The following is a 26,637-nucleotide window of genomic DNA, read 5'->3' as shown; positions in this document are numbered from 1 at the left end:
AGTACAAGTGTAAATGTGGCGTGGGTCACCAGGCAAGAAGTGATTGCAAAACCCCAAACCTATATTTGTGACATAAAGCAGTTTTGAGATGTAGACTTGGTAAAGCCTGTTTTTTTGATGGGGAGGATTGAAATGGAGCTGTTTAGAGAGTGGACATCTGTGGAATTGGGTTTTACCCCTCCTTTTCTGTGAGTGAGATTGTTGATTTATTCTGGACTTTTCCCTCCACATCACTGGAAAGTGATTACTATTCTGAGTCATAAAAAATTCTGTTGCAACAAAGACAGAAGAGGATATGATGGACTCCCCACACCAATTCCTTAATTTGATATAAAAGTACCCTTTACATTAAGTCTGTTGAAGACATGGAACAGAATGAAAATGCTTGTGATTATGGAAAGGAAAGAGTGGTTACCTTGGTGGATGGTAGTGCAGACTGTCGAACAGGAAGAGACTTGCAAAGGCCCTGCGGGTATATAAGTGGTGTGAATGACCTATAGTAACCTCTCTCATTTTCTCTCTCTCCCTCTCCCTCCCTTCCGTCTCCCTCTTGTTCTCTCTGTGTTTCATCTTGTTTCCACAGGGCCAAGAGAGAGTTTGTTGTCCTCAGGAACTTGACACATTAAACTTTGAGGCAAACAAACCAAGGTACCGTTTCTGCCTGTGGTGGAACACTTCAGCGCTCAGTTCTCAGTATATTTTTTTCCTGGACGTTCTTGCCAATTTTTTCGGGGGACAGAAAGAGGGTAAAAAAACCCCTCCCTTATTTGTCTTCTACTGGCACTTTAGAAGAATCAAAACCCACAACTGGAATAATACAGAGGTATGTGTGAATAATTAGGCTATATCCTTTTGTTTTTGTGTTTTGTGAACTGAGATGAGTCTTTTTGAAGCATATATTGTTTGTATGAATATATATTGCTTTACCAACAATCACTTTTAAAGGCACATTTATTTTTCTGAAACATGGTCTTTTAGTGGTGGCTTAGTTAAAGCAAATTGTACAAAGGGGGAAATTTCATATTAATTGTGCTTTTTGGGACATTATTAGATTATGTACTATCAACTGGTGCCTTTTCCATCTGTGAATTGTGCTCCTAAACTATTGAAAATCCAAAAGTATCATCGCTTTCTCTCATATCTAGGGGCAGACGGTCTGTGTAGCATTGGCAAACATGAAATACCAGTGCTTTAACACATTTTAGCCTAATATTTCTTGGATGTTGTTATATGTCACTTTGAACCTACCAGATTTGTTTCACATGCTATATAGTGATGTATTCACGAAGAAGGCCCTTATACACCGACTGCGTCATCTGGCGTATTAAAATGAATACTTTTCAGGGTACATTAAAAAGCGGTGGCCACTAATGCACCATTAAAAACACCTAGGGCTGTTCTCGGAAATGATCAGTGGATCTCTTTACAAGTATCCCGCAGGCCTAACACGCGTTTCTAATTGGAGGTTGCAGTTAATGTTGCATCTTTTGGAAAATTTAGTAAAAAACGAGGACAGCATGCATACAGTGCAACCCATTTGTTGGCATATCAGATGTAGAAATAACGTGGACCTAGTGATGAAAACTGGTTGGATGGAATCACTTTTGTTCAGATGTTTAACTCTTGTGTGTATAATATTAATGCACCCTATTTCGAGGAATTCTGGCTGAATGAAAACATGTAATATTCATGGATGTTGTAATGCCATGCAACTGTTAATTTCTCCCATTTTCATTCAGAAAATGAGCTAAAAGATGCCATGTTGGTTCAAAACATATGTATCCTCTTGCGTAGCTTACCCCAATATCTTGTAGGCTCTCATAAAATGCTTAGCTGAACAAGATTTCGTGAAAAAAGTGTTCTTCAACATGTCAATTAGAAAGGTTATGGAGTTAGATTGCTGCCAAAATGTTATAAATGCATAGAATGCGATTAGCAAAAGTACAGTGCAGTTCAAAGCAGGTTTCATGAATGTCGAATGCAGTTCACAAATGGAGCTTGATTAACAAAAATAAATAAATGAAATAAATGATTTGTGAACATAGATTGTGATAGGCAAATGTGTTGTCAAATGTACAGATGGATGACTTGAATAAATATGATTAGCAAAATTTGCATATCAGCATTTAATACATTGTGACTTCCATTATGGGCATTCAGTTGTGGGCCATTTGATTTTTTGTTTTTGCATGTCCTCACTGCCAAAACTCACAAATGTATTGCTCATAGTGGTGGTCACAAATGTGAGACCCAAGGTCCACATAAACATGCGACTTTCTTCCTAATGTACAAGAGCAGTCTGTTGTGAGCAGATTGAGACAGCCACATGGATACATCCACCCAGCAGTCACTCGCGTTCATTATGGCCTAGTATCAGGTGATCAATAGTGTGGTTATGAGCTTGTCTACAATGACACTGCAGATAGAGTATTCTAAAAGCTCCTAACAATCCTTTTTAGATGACATATTGGCAATGGCCAAGGTTACTACTTCATTTACAGAAGTAGGAATAAAAGCTTCCTATAGAAAATAACTTGTGTGGAACATGGCTGACCCTTGAGGTGGTGCCACACTGTCTTGCTTGCTAGTTTCCTAACTTGACAGGACAATTGGCTATCTAGCTAGAGAGCCACAATGAAAGCCTACAGTACATTATAGATATTAAGTGAGTGAGTTTGAAATGGAATGGCTTGGTGTTTAAACTGATAGCTACCTAGCTATGTTTTATTTGATTTAGCAAGCTATATGGTTGAAAATTGATTTGGCTTGTTTGCTATCTAGCTATTTTAGCAGTGGATTGAATAAGTTAGAGAGACTAGAGACAAAGCTATATAGCTGCACATTGACTAGATGGGCCAGTTCCATTTTTTTGCGTTGAAAATGTATTAAACTGGTGACTTGCTCAGTTACTTGCTGACTTATAAAAATGATACTCTGTTTATCTGCCCCATATTGTGGGTTCAATGCATTTTCAATCTTGCAAGCTATAAAAAGTAGCTATCTAATTCGCTTGCTGTCCTTTTTCCCTTTTTTATTAGTGTGTTTTTCTATTAGAAGCTATTATTTCACTAACACCTGGTAATGAAGTGGGTTACTTGTCCTTTGGAGACTCGATCCTAACTTCAAACCCACAATTGGGCTTTGGGTGCTTTTCAACTTTTTTGGGCCATTTTTCAGATGGTAGACCTTTATTGTTGTTGAGGTAGTCACATTAGTGACACAATGATGACACTTCATTACATGATCATTTTATTTGCAAACCCTGTTCTGTGTATTTACAGCATTTTGGAAGTTACCTAACACCATAAAAAAGTAATTTCTGCTGACACAAGCATTGCCTGCTTGAACCGTATGAAAGTCCCTAAATGACCTTTAATTAAGAAGTAAAGCTGCTGAGGGTGTGAACATCTCCCAGCCTGGGCGTGTAAAACTTCCCAAAGATACAGTTAAAATTGTGCAGAGGAAGGGAGTTGGAAAAGAATGCAAATTGCCAAACATCAAAAACTGTGCAGAAATTGTCTTTATTAATGTGCGGGTTTATCATAGAGTAACGTAGCGATGTGATCTGCTAAATCACGCAATGATGTGAGTGAAAGTATTTGTTGCAAAAGCTTTGTTGGCAGAAGCAACGTTTTTATTCATTGGAATAAGTAGGCAAGCCAACTGTATTATATATCATACTATATGCAGCATCACATTTTTGTTCGTTCGGTAGAAATAACCTTCTGAAGAACTGGTGAGAGATTGTTCGGCTGTACAGAGCCACTCGTACTGTATTTTGTTCAACTCTTGTACAAGAGGTGTTTTAGGGTTTCAGTACTGATATCATCTTAAAACATCCCTGTAATTCATGAATACATTTTCTGTAATACATGAATTACATGCTGTTCTTACAAGTGGGTTGCAGTCTATTTAAAAGTGAACCCTTGGGAATATATTATCTTGGCTTTGCCAAGCACACTTTGAATCACTGACCCTTGCAAGTCAACCAAACATTTTTCTTGAGTTTTATAGTCTCAGATGGCTTTAAGTTTGTGTTCTCTTGTGGAAAGAGGTGATGTACACTGATCTGCATTACACAGATGTGAAAAGGACAAAGTGAATCTAAGTCTCTATCATACCTGTAATTACAGGGAATCTGATGATAACTGTGACAGAACCTCATTAAAGCCTATTTATGGTGTGTTGTGAAAAGTCTGTCCAAACATGCTATGTTCCTTTACCCTCTCCCAACCCTGGCAAAGGGTTACTTTGACAGGTGTCATTGATTTAGAGTAGAGCAATCACGCTCGCCTTATGAAACCTGGAAAATGCAGCCAGTTGGTGCTCTCCCTCTCTGGGAGATGTTTCGACCAATTATGAGCTTCCCTGCAGGGTTGTTGGCCACAGTTGACACTGGTACACTCAGGATTAGGTACCAGTGAATTAAATTAAAACTTAAATGCGGTAAAAAAAAAAAAAAAAAAAAAAAACAGCTTTCCACTGGAAATGATTTCAACCTGTTGCCATAGGGAAGGATGGAATCTGTTTGTAATTAAATAAGTACTGGCACAAAAAGAGAATTTTGTGTGTAAAAGAGATTTTACCTGGTATAGCTACACAAACAAGAAACCGTGTCAGGCTAGGGTGCAAACCTAGTCAGTGCAGGAAATCATAAACATAACTTATGTACTGTTAACATGGTCTAGCATTTCTAAGCAACACTAAGCGATAGCCTAGTTCATAACCGCAAATATTTTGTCTTGTAGGAGTTGGTTACAAGTACTATTCCACTGACAGTATTTCTACTCTTAACCTTGTATTTTAGTCATCCAGACTTGTTCACTGAGGAAAAAATATAAAAGTCTAACAAGTCAGTGAATTAATTTCTTGAACATTTCAGTGTAATGATTTGCCGATCAACTGATCTTTACCTTCTCAGCATTCCTTGGTTTCCAGTACAGAAAACTGAGTAAAATACACTACATTTCCAAAGTATGTGGACACCCCCTCTAATGAGTGGTTTTGGCTATTTCAGACACACCCATTGCTAATAGGTGCATAAAATCAAGCATACAGTCATGAAATCTCCATTGACAAACATTGGCACTAGAATGGGTTGTACTGAAAAACTCAGTGACCTTCAATGTGGCACTGTCCTAGGATGCCACCTTTCCAAGAAGTCAATTTGTCACATTTCTGCCCTGCTAGAGCTGCCCCAGTCAACTGTAAGTGCTGTTATGTGTGAAATGAAAACTTATAGGAGCAACAAGTGCTCAGCCGCGAAGTGGTAGGTCACTGAAGCTCACAGAAGGGTATCGTGGAGTGCTGAAGCGTGTAATGCATAAAAATCATCTGTTCTTGATTGCGACACTCATTACAGAGTTCCAAACTACCTCTGGAAACAACGTCAGCACAAGAACTGCTCATGAAGAGCTTTATGAAATGTGTTTCTGTGGCTTAGCAGCCGTACACAAGCCTAAGATCACCATGTGCAATGCCAAATGTAGGCTGGAGTGGCGTAAAGCACACCAACATTGGACTCTGGTGTAATGGAAATGCGTTCTCTGGAGTGATGAATCATGCTGAATTATATGGCAGTCTGGTGGATGAATCTGGGTTTGGCAGTATGACAACTGTACTGCCCCAAATAGTGCCAACTGTAAAGTTTGGTGTTGTAGGAACAAGGGTCTGGGGCTGTTTTTCATGGTTTGGGCTAGGCTCTTTAGTTCCAGTGAAGGGAAATCTTAATGCTATAGCATGCAATGACATTCTAGAGAATTGTGCGCTTTCAACTTTGTGGCAACAGTTTCCGGAAGGACCTCTCCTGTTTCAGCATGACAGTGCCCCCATGCACAAAGCAATGTCCATAAAGAAATGGTTTGATGAGTTTGTTGGGGAAGAACTTGACTAGCCTGCATGGAGCCCTGACATCTACCCCATCAAACACCTGAATGAATTGGAATGTTGACTGTGAGCCAAGCTTAATCGCCTAATCAGTGCCCAACCTCAATAATGCTCTTGTGGCTGAATGGTAGCAAATCCCTGCAGCCATGTTCCAAAATCTAATGGAAAGCCTTCCCAGAAGAGTGGACGCTGTTATAGCAGCCAAGGGGGGGGGGGGGGTCTAACTCCATATTAAAGATGAGATGTTCAATGGGTTTGGACACCTGAACATCACATAAGGGTGTGATGTTCAGGTGTCCACATACGTTTGGGAATGTAGTGTATCTACCTGTTCAAACTTGAATATGGGAAAATGCTGTACAATTTGAGTTGGTGCATTTGCTAGCTTTTGGAATGGATATTTCAGTTAATTGGCTGCTTTCTCTATTTTTACCTCAAAAGGGAACACTATCGGGCCTCAGCTTTTAGCAGACCTGCCAACTACTCAGAATGGGTTTGGAGAGTAACAATGACCAGAGGTCAGCATGGTCCTTGAAAAATGAAGCCAGACTTGTGGTGTACTAATTACGGTACATGTGGATGAAGGATCCTGATTAATGACCAACGATTATAGTATGCGTCCACTGAAGTCCAATGAATCAAAAGCTTTGCCTCAGCAGTTATAAACAGGCTAGTCAGTCTGAACCTTTGGACTCCCACCACAGCGCAGAGTGATGCCCTAGACTAATGTGGTGCCAAGCCTCTCAGTTCTGTATGCGTGATACCTGCAGAACAGGAGCGATTGTGTAAAAAGGACAGAGACCTTATTGCTCTTGGCTGATGAAGGCATTTGGTCTGCTGAGAAGGTTGCGACTGTGTGACACAACTGTAGCCTGATGTTAGATGTGAAAGTTGTTTTTGGAGTCTTAAGCCCTGGAAGGCTTTATAGGCCAGATGGACAGTGAGTAAATTGTGTACTTGCTTTGCTTTTATAAAGGATTGTATGGGACGAAGGGTTCTGACCCCTTTAAGATCAGATTGGACACTGACATTTTAACAGTGTAAAATCCAGTGTTTTTTTCTGGGCCTTCTAAATGGGCTGTTCAGGGGTCGAGAGACCCTCAGATCATTGGTGTTTCGGTAGGCTGCCACTGTAGCCATACTACTAGTGAGCTAGCAATGACCAAAGTGCCTGGAAATGGTCCTTTGAACCTGTTGCTGAGCAATAATATCATAACACATGGTCAGGCTCCCAGGCTGCTGTAACCTCACTCAGTATAATGGAATAAAGCAATGCAGAAGATGTGTGATTAAAGGGGAACTGAAATACTCATATTGAAAGGGAAATATGCTTTACGACAAAATCAGGATACCGTGAGAAAGTGTAAGTGGAAATTGTAAGTTTGCTGGAAATTACTGGTAAATGGCTGGACAGCCAGGTTTAATAGTAAAAGCCTTAGAAAGCTGTTGACCGCTGTATATGACTTCTGAATTCTTTTGTATAAAATAAGTGCTGTCGTCTGTGCTAGTGTGGCACTAGTGTTCCATAATGTTTAATTTTACATGCAATGAGTGGGATTTAGATGCTCCAAATGCAATTGTTGACTTAATTAGGCACTTTTATATACGTAGCTAATTGCATACGTAAGTGAAATGATGCATGTAGAACATTTCGATTTTTTCGGCATAAGTGGAAGTTATTACTTCTACCACAGGGCGCATTTGGGCCAGCGATTATTTAAAACATCTTGATAGGACTTACTGTAGCATGCAAGGTATATATGAACACATCACTTAAATTAATAAATGGTTTTGGAGGAATAAAATTTAATTTTGTGTATCTAACAAGGAATGTGAACTAGTAGATTGCAGCAGGCCTTGCTTTTAATGCTGGCATAATCGATCAAGAAAAATTCAGCTGCTGGGGATTTACCCAGTCTGTGCCAGCACTGGCCAGACTGTAAGAAGCTTACTACATTTCTAGTTCAGCATTGTTCAAAATCAAGCCTGCTTTTGGTGGATCTGTTCATCTGTAAATCTGTTGCATTATATTTGCTGTGGAAATCGTACTTTATCACAGACCTTTCATTTAAGGCTCAGCGAAACAATTTCTGGTTCTGCTTTTGCTGTTTGAAAAATAATGGAAAAGGTCATATTTGATTTTCTGTGTGCTGAAATCCACAGATTCTTTAAAGCCCTAAATAGGAACCAGTTTAACCTCAGGTGGATTTTTTGTTGTTTCCTTGCATTTTTTAAAGAGAATATGATATTGAAATTTGAAATAGAAATACACATTCTACGTAGTGTCTTAATTCTGACGAATATGATTAAATTAATTAAAATTTATATCTAGCAGAAATGAAACTGAATGTTTAAAATGTTCCTTATGTTTTATTTTAAAGTACTGATAACTTTGAAGTTGAGTTTGAAGGGAAGTAGCTAATGCTTTTAAACTGAAACGATCCCATAGTATAGTGAAGACATCCACAGATGGTCACAGATTAGTGATTTAAGTAAGGTATCATAAACTCTGAATCATTTCAGCTTAATAATTAAGTGATTGGTCTGACCTGATCAAAATGCAGACCTATCACCGAAGATCATTTTGGTTTTAATTTTGGTTATTCTTGGATGAAGCAATATGCAAAATTATAGGAGTCATACAGCCATGAATGATCTCGGTGTTCTCAGTAAGAGGATTGCCAGAGGTTTGGTTTTTATCTGGAGTTTCCAGTTTCTTGTAAGACTGTACAGAAGTGTCTGGTTTTGTTACAAGTTTGGCAGAGCAAATATATTAATCTGCGTAGCTGCAGTATTAATGCAGCTGTAGTAAGCTCTGGATGTGAAATCATTATTACGCTATAAATTAAGAATTGAAAATTGTATTTGTATTGTGGTGTTATTTTAAAGTATGCTACATTTGCATCCTGGCTAGATGTAACATGTAACTCTTTTGTTGTTTGCAAAGATCTTCCTTTTCTGTACTGCCAGGCTGTCTGCAGTGGGGGAAAAAGGACTTGTTTTGCATAATAAAAGCCATAATTTGTGGATGGAGAAACCAAGATACAATTTACTTCATGTACAGTTTTTGCACTTTTAATATCTGGAATCCATATCCAGTTGTCTACCATTCAACTAAAGGAAGGACAAGCCGGTTTTGAACTTGGCAAGTTTGGGAATAGTTCAGGCTAGATTAATCGAGTGTTTTGGTTGTTTTGCTGACCTCTGGGATATCAATGGTTAAACTATAAGGAAGTCCTACTGCTGAGGGGACCCGTGTTTGTGTGCTCCACCCTGGGTTGTAGCCTACTCCCGGGCCCCTTTGTACATGTAGCATTTTCCCACTTGTCAGCAAGAGCAAGGTGAAAAAGAAGAAGGAAACCTTTGACGCCCTGCTGAACGTGGAGGTTTCTGCTCCCAAAAAGTCTGCAGATCATCACTTTCACTACCGCTGGACTGGGAGGCATGACCCCGCCCAGCTGTCCACGTGCCACCTGAGCCCACTCTGTTGGCCCTACTCTTTTTGATGCATTGGTTAGCTAAAGAGAATATCTTCATAGCTATGTTGACACAGAACAGAGATAGTACAATGTATGAGGCTGAAGATTATATACTTTAGCAACAGAAATGTTACAAAGCGAGTGTATATATTGACACATTTCTTGAGGGACCATCATGGTTGCTATGAGGCTATTATCAGTGAAGTGGCTTTGTTGACATGCTATACAGAAGATGTTCCAATAAAGAGATGATTAAAAATAAATAAAACTGTTATATGATGTTTCTGGACTGATGTGTGGTGAGTATTCTGGCAAAAATGCATTTACAGTTCAAAATTATGTACTGCTAATAGTGATAATGTAAGGTAAAAATGGTGTTCTAAGGAATAGTAGACCCTAAGAATCCAAGGTATGTCTGTATGTCTGATATTTTCCAGGTGGATTGAGCCTTCTGAATGACGTGATCTGATTTAAAGTGAAAACTGTACTAATACCAGGACAGTAACTTAGAACTTAGTACATTATAGTGGGTCCCAGGGTTTAACTGAAGGGGGATCAATTACAGAATCTATTGTATAATCTGGAATATACAACATAATATACAATATACAGTCACAGCGAGGGGGTAATGTGGAAGGGGATTATTCACAGAAGCCGAAATGGACAAAAGAAAAGGGCAAGATTGAAACTTTGCATGGAACATTCAGGAGAGAGGGGAAAGAACATGATTGCTAAATGATGACTGTGATTGCTGGTCATGTAGAAAAGGCAGGAACCTCAGGGGACAGTCAGAAACACTGGAGACGAGAGGACAGAGGCAGGCAGATTGGCCCGACAAAACGGGGTACGGAACGATCACGGGTAGGAGAGTAAAACTGAAATTTTGTGATTAATCTCACTAGATTCTCACACATTTCATTGCCTGGTATGTGAAATTATCTTGCACTTGTCCACTGACTTTCATCTCTTTATATCACTTTATATTTGCTTGGCTGTAAAGCCTTACTGATGCGTGTGCCAGAAATCTAAAGCTGTTGGGTAACAAAGTGACAATTTCCTTCATATAGTGATGTTTGTACATGCAGAGGATCACCTTAAAATTAATGCTGCGTCTCTCATTTTGTCTTGGGTTCACCAGGGTGAAGATTGATTTCGTTATGACAAGCTGCTGGGCAGAAGATGTCCGCATTGTCTGCGACTAATATCACTGATGTTGGTCATGGTAAGAATTTCCATTGCTGGTGTTAACCGGAGTGCGTTTGGCATCCAGTACTATTGCAGGACCAGCCTTAGAAAATCCAGTTACTGGCAAAATAATTTGACTTTAAGGGTGACCATTTGCAAACTATGCCTAAATTGGTTATTTGCATTGTATTTGTATTTTATCATTTTATGATGAAAAGTTTTCTTAAAATTTAGAACGCACAATTTAGGGGTATGCAAAGGCACATCTTTTAAGTAGTATTCATTCCTAGTGTTGATATAGTCTCCAGTTGATATAAAGTCTCATTATTTCACATTATTTCATGTTTGATGAAATAAATCTGACATTTGCATCTGCTGCAGTCTGCAAGCGTCCTGTGTTCTGTCCAATCGTGACCAGTGTCATAAAGGCTTTCAGTGTGATGTGAGGTATTATTCAGCACCGCATACAGACAGCCTTTATTTCACAGCTCTGTGGGTTGCTTGGTATGTTTTCAGTAGACTCAATCCCCACACTTCAGCGCAAAGGTCAACATATTTTCTATCAATGAGTATCAGTCTAATGTCAGCTGTTAGATGAAGCAGCTTGTCTTTTGTTTGGCGGTGTCCTTTGCAGAAGGCTATTTAACAAATACAACAAAATTGGCAATCGGAGCATTGAGGTTTTCAGTTGGAGCAGAGATCTGAAATTTCATCAGTACCTCCATGTCTTAAGGGAATAATTTCACTTGTATAAGCACCAGTATGTGTTCAGTGCACTATTCGATTCTGGTCTACTAAAATTAAAAAATAATTTTTAAATGTGTTTCCGTCATATCAAAGACAGTGTACACAATGGACATTGAGAGGGGCCACAGGAATAGTGTCATGTCCATTTTCAGACCTAACCAGTCTAGTATGGCAGAACTTTCTGTGAAGGGGTTTATGGGAGATGTGGTCCAGAGTTTGTCGAACACACCTCAAAATGTCAGGCTCTGGACTGCATCATGCTCTGGACTTTCATTGCGTTTCTAACTTTTTAAATCCCCACCAACTGGCTCAGAAACAAAAGTGCTGCTTAGAATACTTTTGTAAATGAAAATGTGGTAAATCCAAGTTGAGTGCTGTTCTGTTAAGCTGTTTTAAGTAAACTACTGCAATGTTAGCCGATTTCAGATCTAATCAGACCTTCTAAAAACACTTTCATTGCTGCTAAAAAATTGAATATTCATCTACACAGGGCATAGGATATTACATATAACAGTTTGCATGCATATCCCTTGTTCAGTCACAGTGACTCTCATAACCTTCACTTGCTAGCTCCAGTCATACATAGACTACAAAGTGAAAGAAAATACCATATCCTTATGAATTATGTAATTGCTATAAAGAACAAAAGTCAGGAGAAAAATTGCATGACAGAAAAAAATAGCTTTCTATCATACCACTTTCTTAACAGTATGATTTTAATGATTGCTGTTCTACGTTTTCTCGTTGGATGCAATTTACTTAATTAGTAAACCTGTAGGTTTCCCCATTTTCATTAGCCTGCTTTTAATTTGATTAATTAGCCATGATTTTCTTATGTTCTGTTCACATTTCTGTGATGTTGTCTGCCACTTGCCACCAACAGTTGTTTACCATCTGGTGTGACAAATAAAATTAGGCATACATCCTTACTTATTATCAAATCATTTCTTTTTACGGTTTCTGATGTGAATTTTGAGGTGGAAAAAGCCAGATGATTGCTTGTGGATACCTTTAGAACCAGTAAACAGCTTGGATTTAAACCTCTTGGATATAGGCTTCTTGATTTGTTAGTGTCACCTCCAGTAAATTACATAAATTGCATTTCTACTTTCAATTTTTCTTTTTAACAAGACATACTTTCAAACCTGACCATGGCAGTTTTCTTTCAATCAAACAAGGTTTTACAATTTAAAGGTAATATTTATTTACGATCAAGGATGAGACATTATTATCCACCCTTTGAGATGTCCTGGGTGGAAATTATGGAAATATTATATGGTATATTATCAAAATATTGAAAGTATTTACTTTGAAAATAGGGAAAATTGGGCAATTTGACCATATTTGGGAGTAAGTGTGAAAAACTTTGGTTGATGTTGAAAATGAAGGAGAGGGCTAATAGAAGTCAATAATTTCTTATTTGGCTGATTTCAGGGGTTCTGCCACTAAGAGAAAATAAGAAATAATCTATACAATGACCTTTATTACTTTTACTATACAGTGTTTAATTAGATTATTAGATTAGAACTTATTAAACATGTTGTATATGTTGTGTTATGTATATATATTTATTTATTTCTCTATTGATAAATCTTGTCATACAGAGTATTGATAATTTGAATTTAAACACCTCAATAAAAATGAATTGTACAAAAAAAACAAGGTTTTAATAAAAGTTTCTTTGGTAATGGTAGGCCTTTGTCTGGGGGTTCACAAATCCAGTTCTCAGGGGCTGGTGTGTACTTGTTTTTGCTACATGCAATTATTAATGGTCCAAGCACCACAGTTCCTGGAACCCTCTTATTTTTCTTAGGATTGTTGTTGTTGTTTTTGTTGTTGCTATTCTCCTCTTTACACTCAAATAAATTTTAGTTGTAAAGAGCGATGCTTACCAAATTTTGTAGGCTTGTAAACTCATGCCACAGTTAAAATATTATAGTGATTACCCACCTGGTGGCGCTATCTTGCACATTTAAAAACAAATCACATTCAGCCACCCAGGCTCCTCAACCTCTTCGGTACATAGGTCCCTCTCATGAGGAAGACATACATACTGGGGTATGGGAGGTATTACAGTTGGTAGGGATGTACAGTATAGCTGAAGTGACAGCTGGAGTGACTTCTGCTAGCTGTCTATTCTCCTAGCCTAGGGTCATTACAGAAACCAATCTTTGTAATTCTGTCCCTTGATGGATATGCTCCTCAGGATTGTTGAGAGGGATGGTGTGGCATGCGAGTGTAACTTGGGGATATTGTCTGTGCATTTTACTGGGCGTGGACCAGGTTGTTGTTAATAATGTTTCCAAGGAGATAGGAGGCTGACGTTGACGCGCTGCTAGTCCTAATGCCATTTGTGGATGCTCGTTTTATAATGTTGTTGTTGCCGGAAGGATTTGTGTGGTTTCATTTTGAAATTTGTTTGTGTAGCTTTTCCAGCTGGTGGCTGTTTGAAGCAGGTATCTCTGGCATTGTTTTCACAGGAAGTTTTCCATTCCCTATCCTGTAAGATCCTTGTCTGGTAATCCTGCTGCCAGGGGCAGCTTTTATTAGGCGTCGAAGCACCACAGGTGCTGGAACACTATTGGGATTGTTCTGATTTTTATTTTTTATTGGTCTGCCATAATAGTGTTAGCTTAGAAAAAAACTGTACATCATAGAGCAACAAAACTTGGCAGATTGGTTCCCATTCCCACCTGCTACTAAAATGAGAAATATTACCCAGATTGAACAGATGGTGACGTAGTATGTAGAAAGTGAATTTTAAACATTTTTTTTTGGGCTGTAACATAACAAATTTGCCTCAAGAAACCCTAAGACCACCATATTGTGCATTTTGCCATTTTTTATTTTTTGAAAAACATTTGAAATGCTTTTACTCCAACAAAAATTGACCGATTTGCACGAAATTGAATATTTTGGTTCATCACACTACATGCCTTTTTCAAGTTATTTTTTTTGCATTTATTTAGCACAAATGCTAATAATTCCAAAATCATTTGACATGAAGTTATGAAACTTGGTATGTACGTTGAAAGTTAGATCAAGACTTAAGGTTTAGCCCAATCCAACCACATGCTGGTGCTATGGAGATACAACTATAAATAGTATTTAAAAATTCATTGAAAATAACTGTTCCTTTGCAGAGATTTCAGTCTTGCTACAATGACAAAAGCCCTAATTTGGAACATAGTACTGTGTCTATTGGGTCAACGCCATCTTGAATTGGCTGCCACTCTAGAACTCTAGTGCCACCAACAGGCCAAATTGGGTGCTAGATTTTTGCCTGTAAATTTTTGAAGCATTTTGCCTAGTCATAATTCTTTTTTCTCTGTGATTCTAAGGTCCTGCTGAGTTGAATCATCGTCAATTTCTGAATTTGATTTTCTGCCATTTATTTTTTATTTAAAAAAAAAAAAAAAAAAAAAAAAAAGTTTTAGAATACTCCTCCTAGACTGCTGAATGAATTGCCACAAAATTTGGTATATTAAAAGATAGTTGTTAGATCAACAATATGGCTGTGGTAAGTCAATAATTTGGGCATGGCTTATCACAAAAATGCTAATAACCTCCGAAGCACCTTGATGTAAATTGATGAAATTTGGTAGCTATATTGCTACTTGATTCATGAACCCACCTCCTTAAGTATTGGCTCAGTTGAATTATATGATGGCGCTTTAGAACACAGTATTTTTTTTATTAATAAATTCATTAAAATCACTGTTGCCTTTTAAACATTTAAAACTTACTTTAGTGATAAATTTCCTCATCTGGAACATATATCTGTACCTTATGTGTTGCCGCGGTGCCACCATCTGAATGATGTCTTCTTCTATGAGGCAATTTTTGTTATTTGACACTTTGATGTGACAAAATTTGAATGAACACATTTTCTTCAGATGATGAAATGAAAAAACACAGGGCCAAGTTACTTTAATTTTGGAAACATTGGATAGCATTGCTTTGGAATAGAGCTTGTTTAATTTGTGTGAGTTAAGAGCCAATATTGTTTATGGTAACTTGGCCTTCTATTTATACTTATAATGCTTTTAATGGCAGGCCTAGATTTAGCAAGTTTTAATAAATTATAGACAGTGCTTGTGTGTAACTTGGCATTTTTGTACGTTGAAAATATGTTTTTGTTCAGATATAATTTCTTTTTGTACTGTGTTTGCTATGAGTTAGGCCTACTGATAATGATGCTTATAAACGTATGAGAGGGACATGCGTACACATACATGCATACATGCAAACACATTCTAGCTCAAAGAAACACAGACATGGATTCAGCCATTTAATGATAAACACTTTCATTTTTTGTCACAGTAAGTGGTAGTGTTTTTAATGGAGTGTTCCATACATGATAGATCTCAGGGCTTGAAATTAACTTTTTTACTTGGTAGCACTGGTGCTCCCAACTTCAAAAAGTTAGGAGCACCCACCAAGATGTAAGGAGCACCAACAATATATGCAATAGATTTTTTAGTGATAAAAAACGACAATATAACAGTACGGTTTACAAGTAACAGTTAAACTGTCACGCTTAAAATGTGTCGACTCTTCAAGGAATTGCGTGTTATGCATTCAAACGACAAAGCGCTTCTCATCACATTAATACCGCTATATTAAATCAACCGCCAGTAAACTGCATCGAAGAAATTAGCTGTTTCAGCCGGGTCGCCGCACAAAACACTACGTTAACGTTTCTGAAAAAAATGCCGTAACCGTTCGCTTCAACTTTTCAGCTTTCGATAACGCTAATAAATTAAACATAAACTTTTGTCTTCAGGTAACATTAGTTAATGCGTTAGCTTTCTGTGTCGCGTGACAGTGGAGTGCAGCGAAAGGGAGTGATTGAAGGCTAATATTAACCTATTTAAAATCAGCATTAAAGGTAAGAATGCCAAGCTCACGATTGGTTAGAAGGGTCACTGTCAGCTCACAAGGCACATGCTGAGTGTACTAACTAGCGAATGTACAGAGAAAGAGACGTTCGACTGGAAAAAGAAAAAAAAAAGGTCGCACCAGAACAATTATTTGCACTCGCACAAATGCTCCCAATTATATTTCGAGGTCGCACAGATTAAATTTCGGGAGCATATGCGACCAAAATGGTCGCAATTTCGAGCCCTGGATCTACTAATTGTATATCGGTAGAGGATCTACAGGGCTAACTAACATTAATTTCAAAATGTGCAGTTTTCAAGGTAGCTACAGTTGAAAAGTATTTAACAGTAGAAATGCCACAGCGGTCAATTTGACTGTTGTCACTAAGAGACTTCATAAACCTGCTGTCATGAAATCCATAGCCTATGGCACCGCTTTGTAACTTTTCTTAAACATAACATATGTATATTACATTCTTAATGTCAATATTGCAAAAGGAAATAAAATTACAAACACTTAAATGTCCACGAATGGTCAATTTGGCTGTCATTTATCTTTATCCTGTAGGCTTTCAGGTTTAGACCATTTAGGTTGCTGCATGTATAACGTTGTTGAGTAGCTTCAGAGAATGAGCCCTTGGCTGGGTGAAACCTTCAATAGTAGTCAAAGGTTTTAGAGCCTACCTTCTAGTCGTGTAGCTGTTTGAGTCATGAATAGGGTTTTGGTACAGTACCAAACCTTATTCGTGACTTGGACAGCAACCAGTAATGTTACCTAGCGGACCGATTCGCAATGCGGATGACTGTGGTGCTCCAGCTTGCTAACTTCTTCATCAGCTAACAGCTAAACAACCGCTGAAGCAACCACACTAGTTTATTCATTCTCAGAATGAGATCTGACAATGAAACACGATACACCATAGATTTTGAAGACTGAAAAGCCCTGTTGTATAGGTATTCTTACTATGTGAAAACATCTGGTTTGGAATCCAATGGAAAAGCCAACTGCTCAGTTCTGACAAATAGCCTGTTTTGTTTTTTGATGCGCAAGAAACTTATAGGTCTTTATTGATTGGCATTAATGGTTGCATTGCGTTTGCATTTGGGTTTTACAATGGTTGGGTTAAGGTGCAATTATGAATTATACTTAATTAAGCGAGAGATCTTTGTCATATTCATGTATAGAAAGAACAGTTGATAGATCTGCTGCCCTATGCTACCTTGAGCAAATCTTTTTGCATATTGCCTCGCTTGTCAGGCTCATAACCTTATAGCACCACCAACCTAATCAGTGTGAAACTGGTGTGAGAACTCTACCCAAGTTCCACACATATGCGTTGCTAATAAACCAACGGTCATTTACTACTGCTGATGACTCATAATCTTGTAGGTGGGGCTGCTCTTGGAGGAAGCTTCAACATTGATGACCTAGAACACGACACTGGCTAAAAGTCGCCACAATCAATCAGATTGTAAAATTTGTAGCAGAAATCAGTCTTGCAGTCGGCAGACATGGATGATATCTTGGGTCGATACTACATTTTTACTAAAGTTAACTGTTGTTTCTATTATTCCTTCAGAACAACACCGTTAAGGGTTGTTTTGTACTTATGATTAAAGTTAAATCTTATGCTGTTTAATTTAATGCTAAATGTTTAATAGAAATTGTATCTTTCACAGTTGCTTGTGTAAGTTTATAAGAATGTCTGTACGGTATGTAACCAGAACGTAGGCTACATTACAGTAAAAAAAGCTATTTTATACTAATATGTTGTCACATTGTTTGAGGATGAACAACTATTTCACTGACAATACCTTATATAAATAGGGATATGTGATCATTATTCCTATACAATGACATCCTTTTTCAATGTCAGCAGTAAAAGGGTTCATTTGATGTAAAATAATTGTATTTACTGTACACTGCAGTATACTTGTCACTGTTGGTCACAGATTGGCATGTAATTTGAATAGATCCATGAATTCACGAAAGATCAGCTGAGCTGGCCGATTGAGAGATGCTTAGCAGGTTTGATGGGCCGTGACGCGTCAAGTCTGCACAAACGGAAGCGCCGGCCTTTACCCCACTTCCCTTGCAGGGGGACGCTGAACGCTCGGTGGGTCAACGCGGCCCTGCCACCGTGGCTGACCCCTCCGCCCCTCAGACAGTGCAAACAAGAGAGAATCTGGGCATGTGCAGCTGAAGCCAGCCAGGCTTCCCATCAAATCACCAATTATCAGAGCAGTGCTTTTGTTCAGATAATAGTTTTGCCTAGACTACGCTTCGACGGGAGCAGAAACTGAGAAACGGCTCTCATTCCAATATTCAAAAATCCTTGTTTTTTTGTTGATTGTGTGCAATTTGCTGTTATTTCAGTGCTTTTCCTAATGGTGTATGCAATCCCGGGTAATGTCCAGCGTGTCAGAACCTCTACCGATTACAAACTGGCAGTGAAACGTTTTGATATAGCTCTGCTGATTGCATGCTGCAAAAATCATTTTTTGGTAAAAACAAATTAATTTTAAAAACTCAGAAGTCACCAGTGCTGTTTTTGCAGTTGTTTTGTGCAAAAAAAAAAGAATTCCAATTTTTCTGATTTATTTATGACCCTACACTCCTAGAGTATATTTCAAATTGTTTTTTTTAATAATAGTAGTGCGCACCAGCATTTTCAAAATTTGTTACAGCTATGCAGTGCTGAGATCCCTTGAAACAGTGAACAGTGTGGCCAATTATAAGTGTCCACCTGTCCGGGAGGGAAAGATGTGCAAGACTTAGCAAGTGATCCAGAACCCCCCGCCTTCTTTCCCACGGTACGGCCTGTCCCTCGTGTCCTTCCTGGAGAGGCTTCAGAGGTTGTTGGCAGGACGTGGTGAACTTGCTGGAAGGGTGCAAGGGTTGGTAAACACATGTTTCACAACAAGTTGTGTGATGGGGTGGGGAGTTTGTTTGCCTGTGGAAGCGGGGAAGAACTGGGGCACAGCGGAGCATCCCCCCCTCCCCCGCCAGTTCTGTGTGCAGTCTGGGGCAAAAACTAGAGGCACTAGTAAAACTAATTTGGATTATTTTATTAACTATTTAAAAACATCTATTTTCAGTAATTACTTTTTTTTTTTACATGTTCTGTGAAACTATCTCATGGATCAGGAGGGCTGTTTTAAAAAATTATTTTAGCTGCATCTAAAGAGTACTAGGCCCAAGTCTGGTTCAGAGTTGCCGTGAGGAGGTGGACGTGTTGATTTGTTACACTTCCTTCATCTCTGAACCACTGCGAGGGTGCATATCGGGGTTTTGGTACTGCTGCCACAGAGGGCCGCGCCGGCCAAGTCCTTCACCGTTTCACCCGTCCCGCCTGCCCCGTCCACCAGTGCGCATGCGGGATAAAAAAACTGCTGTGAGGAGAGTAGGTCAGGAAACCCTTTTGCGGTTGAAACCCGATCGGGTTCGAGTTGAGTAACGAGGGACGCAAGCGGTCAGCCCTGACCCTTCCCCCAGTGTGCCCGTGACCAGCATGTGACTGTGACTCGGCACCTTCGGCTCCCTCCGGTGTTGTGGAAACAAACGGACCTGCGTGCGCAGGCCCTCGCTGGCCCTGCTTCCTCTTCCCTCCAACGCGAACCTTTCCCTCCCGTTAGACTGTCAGCTTTCTTTCAGGAGGTTTCTCTCTCCCTCTCTCCCTCTCTCTCTCTCTCTCTCTCTCTCTCTCTCTCTCCCAGGAACTACTTTACCAGGAACTAAAAGGTTCCTTCAGCCAATGGTTGTCTGCGTTTCCACCGGGGTCTAAAGTCCTGCGAAGATTAGGCAAATTAGCCCACTGACGTATGAAAAAGCGACGTTGTCGTCGGTCCATCTGTCATATGATTTCTTCTGTAACCCCATACTACCACCGAAGTAGCCTACATTATTTTCTAATAACCGGGATAGCCCGGAGGGGTTTATTCCACTTATATACAACGGGTTACCAACAATGACTATATATGGTTACTTTTGTATTTATTGATTTTTATCGATTTAATCACATGGAATTGAAATATTCTTCTGCAGCCGTTTGGGCATATTATACCGTTGTCAAGCAAAACTGTCGTTGGTAGTTGAACTTGGACCGTTATGCAACAAATAGGATATAACAGACCAATAGTCAGATTGTAACTGTTTTATATATCCTCTCAAACACATTCATTATGTTTTTATGCGAACATTCGCTTTCATGTCTTGACATCCGAAGCGACAGAATGCATTCACATTTCCAATATAACTGGCAACAACAGCAGAAAACATGCACACGTTGTAAACAATTTGCTGTTTGATTACTTTCTCATCGTCAATTCTATATAGGCTAATCGCAAAATGACAAGAATAGAACGAAAACTCGGACTTGCGTGAAAATTTAAATTAGTAGTGGTACAGCCACCGTTTGTTTTCCTTCGAAGTTACTGCTAGCCGAGCAGCGAAGTGTGCCCTCCAGATGCGAACCATGCACCATAAATTAGTCCATAGTCTTCCTGGTCTTTTTGTGGAATTGAAGAATGGCAGAGTAAAATTACGGCAGTCTGAAAAAGCTAAAGGTACGATTACTAGAATTAACCTGTTATTTTACCCTGACAAAAAGTGCGGAAGGTGATTTCCAGTTTGCTTTTACTGTATCACCAATGTGAATTACGCAGAACTACCGCATACCTCACATAACTGTATCAAACGTTTTGAGTCAATTACAACGGCCTAACAGAAAATCCGGAAGAAAATATTCAGCAACCGAATTAATCCGTTTGAATGTTTTGGTAGCCTACGTAATATGCTGTCCCAGCACGAATGCTTAGCATTTTATAAAACAAATACTAAAGCAAGAAAATAACAGAAGAGCACACGTTATAATTCCAAGACGTTGGCAGGCTATAACCAAAAGTAGGCTACTGCGCCGCATAACATACAAGTTTGATTTGAAGTTATTATGAAAATAAATCGGTTTGCGCCTGCATATTTTCAAACATGGCGCCTGAAAATAGACACAAAAAAATGCTGCGAGTACTCGACCAATCAGAAATGCTCAGCGCTGCAAGCTCCACCCAAAAGGTTCCTGTACTTTCGGAAAGTACTACCCCCCGAGCAGGAACCTTTTGGGGGGTAAAACAAAGCCCCTGGAACTAAATTTAGACCCTAGTTCCTGCGGTGGAAACGCACTGAGTTCCTCAAAAGGTTCCTAGTTCCGGGGTATAGTTCCTGCGGTGGAAACGCGGCTCTCTCTCTCCCTCTCTCTCTCTCTCTCTCTCTCTCCCTCTCTCTCTCTCCCTCTCCCTCCTGCGGTGGAAACGCGGCTCTCTCTCTCTCTCTCTCTCTCTCTCTCTCTCTCTCTCTCTCTCTCTCTCTCGAGTGTTGTGAATGCAGCGTAGAGATGAAAAAGTGAACAAAAGAGCTGTGTGGTGTGTTCTGGGTCCTGAATGGCATTCAGTTCAGGTTTGACCGTGAGGCTGTTTTTGGAGACATTTCTCAGAAACCCATGTGTGCACACACTGTTATGTACCTTCTATTGTTATGTACAGTCTATTTCTGGGTTTTGTTTCCTGTCCGTGGTCAAAAATTCAAAGGTCACATGCATTGTTTTTCCTATGTCAGGTTTGTTCAATGCCTATATTCGGTTATATTGTATTTTATGGTCATTGTATCAAGGCATGTCAGTTGTTTTGTCCATTTTCAAATATCTGCTGTATTCTCTATTTTTTGTGGGCTGTCCTTAAAGAAATGATTTCCCAGAATTCCACTTGAAGGTCCTTGAATTGTTCAATCTGTTTAGGCTTATATTCTAATTGTAATTAAATTTTATTCTTTATGTACAAGGACAATATAACTGTTGGTGAGAAATGTCATATAAGTGAGTAAACTGTTTAACTGTAATCTGCCATTACTGAAATAATAGTTTTCTGCGGAAAAAAGCAATTATTCATAGTTCAGATGTTCTGGATTCTGCATGAAATATATTGGCCAAATGGGCCTACTGCATGCGAGAAAGTGTATTCGTGTCACGAGTGAAGGTGGTCATGTAAGGTGAGGGAAGTGTTTGTGTACACAGGCTAAGTGTGTACCTGCATACGTATGTAAGCGTCTGTGTAGATAATGTGCATACGTTTCTATTGGGCAAGCGTTTGTGTGATATGGAAAGTATATTTGCTCGGTAAAGTGACCCGTGTGCTTTTCCAGGTGAGAGCAAAGTGTTTGGCGTGGCATCCGAGCTGCAGCTGGACACGAAAGTGGAGGACGCAGACGGCCCCATGGTGACGGACAGCAGGCACGATGGGCCGTCACCCCTCCCCCACCTCGCTGGCTGTTCGGGCCTGCAGAACGGAACCTCGCTGGGAGAGCCCACAGGCCAGAACCTGAGCTGCCCTCTCTCCATGGAGTCCGTCGACATCAAGCTGGACATGACGGGCGACCTGCTGCCCATCAACTCAGGTAGCCCCGCCCATCTGGCCCGCAATTGCACTGCTGCATGACAGAAAATGGCATTTAGCATTTCATCTCTTTCAGAGTTTTTTTTTTTCCTAAAATGATTGTAAAAGAGAATACAGTATGTAAGTGCTAATCCAGTTGTAAAAGCAGGGAATAGTTTAATTGCATTTAAACAGTACTTCAGCTCTGGGATGTGTAATTTTACATTCACTGAATAAACATCCAGTTGTGGTTTTTGTGTTCGTGCCAACAGGTAGGGCAATCGCGCCATATTAACCTCTTAGCGCAAAATCCCTAGTGGTCGGCACGCCGGCATGGCCGATATTACTGAACTCAGACATTCAGTGCTACTGCAACCAAAGTATGAGTTAAAAACAGAAACGCTGTTTTAGTTTCATTAGTAGACTATACATGACAACTATGCCAAATACGGAGTTTCGCAGCGCCACCATTGTCGCTCTGGTCGTTGATTTAACACGCACCCCCTCCCTGCAGTCTCATCTTCAAAACACCCCCCACCCTTGACATAATGGAAATATTGTCTATCTTGGCATTCATCAAAATATTCTTTCACCACTAAAAAATCGTATTCCGTCATAGCAACAAGATAAACCCGACAATAGCCCTAAGATATGCCAATACAGCAGTGAAAACGCTGCTCACTGAATAACAAAATAAACGAGAAAAGGTTTTTAAAAATGATACCATGTCATTCTACAGTCAATATCTGTGACTAAATATTGAATTAATATACAATCTTACCGTTGGTTTTACGCGTAGGGATGTCTGTTTTGAGACTGAGTAGTCATATATTGTCTTGGACAATCCGTTTGTGAAATATAGGCGCATTTGTGATGCCTGGGTACCTTCCAAAATAGCTGCGCATAATACAACGTGTTTTTTACGGCGTTGTCGCCCTTTTTAGTACAGTCTGGCTTGACTGACATTTACTCAGTAGGTGAGAGTATAAGCTTTCTAACGATGTATAACATGTCTAATTTTGCTTTTGGAATAGCGTTTTTTAGGTCAGCGTAACCAAAATTTTTCTTATCATCGCATTCACTTACGCATTCACTCTGTGGTAGCAGTAAAAGACGCTGCACCTAACGAAACGTTGTCAACGACTTTTCGTAATTTCTTGGAAAATACTATTATTATTGAGGACTTCTGGGCAGAGCTAAGCCATATGTTTGCTGACAGACCTATCTGACATCGTTTTCTGGAGCAAAACAGAAGCAAATAGAACAGTATCATTGATTTACTGTCTCTGTCTCCATCTACTGAACATAGATAAGATTTAATCATTGCTGTGTAAGTATTACTGCTCAAAATACTTAGGTTATATATGTTATTTTTGAAATTGAGTGTCTTTACATAAGCTAGTGGTATTATATAATGTGGATATTTCACACTGTAATGTAAGCGTTAGTTAATAGTGTAATAGTTTTTGTGAAGCATGCAACAGTGATGACGTGAGAGTTGGAACATTGCCAAAATGTGGTGGACGGTTGAAAATTGTTTTCATGTCATTCCATCCCCATACAAGAAAACATACGAGAGTATAGAGTATAGAAATACACACGAGTTAATTATTACACATTTAGGTACTGTACCGCATTGTGTGACAATATTTTTGCATTATTTTTAAATCTGATATTAATGTTTCATCTTACACCTTCATAAGGGGCTCATTTATATGCTTTACAATAGACAAAATGCATTATATTCCATTTTGGAGAGATTTTGGATATGTTTTGGACCCCTAGCGATTTTAGATCACTGTACTGAAGGAAAGCTTGTAATTCCTACTTGAAAATGATGTAACACTGAGTTTCTTGAGTAAAAACAGTTGATTTGTAGTGAAATACGTGAATATGTTGTGATTTACAGCAATGCGTAATTTAGACATTTTGGGAAGATTTGGAGACGCTGGGTACACTGTTTTTGCTTCATAGATCTTTAGTAGTTCTACATATCCACCCTTAGATTTTATGAGCTTGTGGTCAAGAAGTTTTTTATCCAGGACATGTATACTTTAACCTGCTGTATATATGCAATCTCTCAGTATTTCATTACAAACTAAAAAAGAGCAAATTCATTTTTTGCCTAAACAGTTGCATTTGTGGCACTTTATTTCTTCCAAAATTATGAATATAAAGTAATCTAAGCTAGTTTTGTAAATGGTACATTTACAAATGGTACATAATGTCTTTCTTCATTTAAGCCATTTAAAGTCTCTGTGGTGTTCACATCTGGAGTTATAAAGCTCTAAATAGGGTACCCCCTAAATGGGCAAGGATTGGCCAGATTTGGCATGTGCGCTAAGGGGTTAAAGTGACTCATTTAATGCTGTTTCATCAGCATGTTCTTATGGTTCCATGAAATGCTTGGCAGTCTCAAGATTGCTGATTGAATCCCAAATTATTACCTTGTTCATTGCAATGCCTGCTTTCTCTTAGAAGAAGGGGAGGAATGGATGAACGTCATTGCTTGCATGTCCCCACCACAGAGGCCCAGCCGGTGAAGCGGAAGAAGGGCCCGGCCCCCAAGATGCTGGGGAACGAGGTGTGCAGCGTGTGCGGGGACAAGGCCTCGGGCTTCCACTACAACGTGCTGAGCTGCGAGGGCTGCAAGGGCTTCTTCCGGCGCAGCGTCATCAAGAGCGCCCAGTACGTCTGCAAGAACAGCGGCAAGTGCGAGATGGACATGTACATGCGCCGCAAGTGCCAGGAGTGCCGTCTGCGCAAGTGCCGCGAGGCGGGCATGCTTGAGCAGTGTGAGTACCCGGCCGCCCTAATGGTGAACACGTGGGCAGAGGTCACCCCGTGTTTCAGTCCTTCGCCTTCCACAAGATGGCCACCCAGACAGTTTTATATTACCCTCCTTCCTCACCTTAATTTTCTCTGCTTTGTATAAAAGTGACTGTTGATTATGACCTACCTAATTTCTCTGTGATACTGGAACAGATGTTCACTTTAAAAGCAGCATGGGACAGTATGTTAATTTTAAAGCAGAGTGCTAACACAGCAGGACCACTGACATGCTCATTACTTGTATCTTGTAGACTGTACGAGTACCTGTATATACCTAAAACCGGTCATTCGACACCATTATTCAAACTGAGGGCAAAACACCGTGTGGTTTAATTGAATTTAGCTGAAGGCAGTTTAAATAGTTAAAGGGGCAATTCCCCCAGAATTGAAATGAAGCTGTGTTTCCACTTACCCAGAGTACTGGTTTTGCTGAGTTTGTGGATGATTGCGAGTAACCATGGCATTATATTTGTATAGAGACATTGCTGCTGAGTTTTTCTTTTAATGTAAGTTTTTGGAGCATTGAGCACTGCAAAAGCACAGACTCGTTGAGGTTTGTTGTATCAGGGTGAGCTGCAGAAGATATCTAGAAAACTTGTCAAACCTCAGCATAACCATCTGGATAGATAGATGTTACTCTGGATAAGTGGAAACATACCTTAATTCCCTTTTTAGGGTGAACTGCCCCTTTAAATGGGAGAGTAGAGAGTGAAAGAGGCTTAAAGGTGATCTTCTGCAGTGCAGAAAGCTTAGAGCTTCTGAAAGCTTTCTGAATCCCCGCCCCAGGCGTCCTCTCAGAAGAGCAGATCCGCCTGAAAAAACTGAAGAAGCAGCATGAGGACGACTCCACGCGCACCTCAACTGCGCCACCGAACCCTGCCCCAGGGGCGGAGCCACCACAGCTGGCCCCAGAGCAGCAGGAGATGATCGAGAAGCTGGTGGCCATGCAGAAGCAGTGCAACAAACGGTCCTTCATTGACCGGCCCAAAGTCACAGTGAGTGCAGTAGATTAGTACTTTTCCTGGTCTGGCCTCCAAGGACACAATGACATTCACAGTTTCCAAAAAGTAAAAAAAGATGTGAAAAAGATTAGCCAAAAACCTAACAAGACACTAGTTTTAGCAAAATACACTTTCACAATATGCAATTTACCATAGCCGTGCACAACCGTTTGTGCTAGAGCAGAGCCGATAAGTTAAATA

The 26,637-nt window shown here is 39.7% G+C and overlaps 1 protein-coding gene across 6 annotated transcripts in view; it reads left to right on the top strand.

The window, feature by feature from the left end:
• Positions 1-26,637, top strand: part of nr1h3 (nuclear receptor subfamily 1, group H, member 3) — a 40,934-nt gene that overhangs the window by 5,572 nt on the left and 8,725 nt on the right. For 2 of the 6 annotated variants that reach the window (XM_035417658.1, XM_035417659.1), the window contains 5 exons: positions 584-823; positions 10,504-10,587; positions 22,374-22,625; positions 25,132-25,398; positions 26,222-26,430. In XM_035417658.1, the coding sequence (XP_035273549.1) occupies positions 10,545-10,587; positions 22,374-22,625; positions 25,132-25,398; positions 26,222-26,430 (771 nt within the window). In that variant the 5' untranslated portion in view covers positions 584-823; positions 10,504-10,544. Of the gene's footprint in view, positions 1-583; positions 824-8,821; positions 9,665-9,770; positions 10,227-10,503; positions 10,588-22,373; positions 22,626-25,131; positions 25,399-26,221; positions 26,431-26,637 lie in introns of those variants that run through there. The other 4 variants (XM_035417663.1, XM_035417661.1, XM_035417660.1 and 1 more) reach the window with 4 other exon arrangements.

The sequence above is a fragment of the Anguilla anguilla genome, chromosome 5, assembly GCF_013347855.1.
Source record: "Anguilla anguilla isolate fAngAng1 chromosome 5, fAngAng1.pri, whole genome shotgun sequence".
In the NCBI taxonomy this organism is placed as follows: Eukaryota; Metazoa; Chordata; class Actinopteri; order Anguilliformes; family Anguillidae; genus Anguilla; species Anguilla anguilla.
The sequence above is the reverse complement of the archived record's forward strand: the minus strand, read 5'-3'. Positions and strand labels throughout refer to the sequence as shown.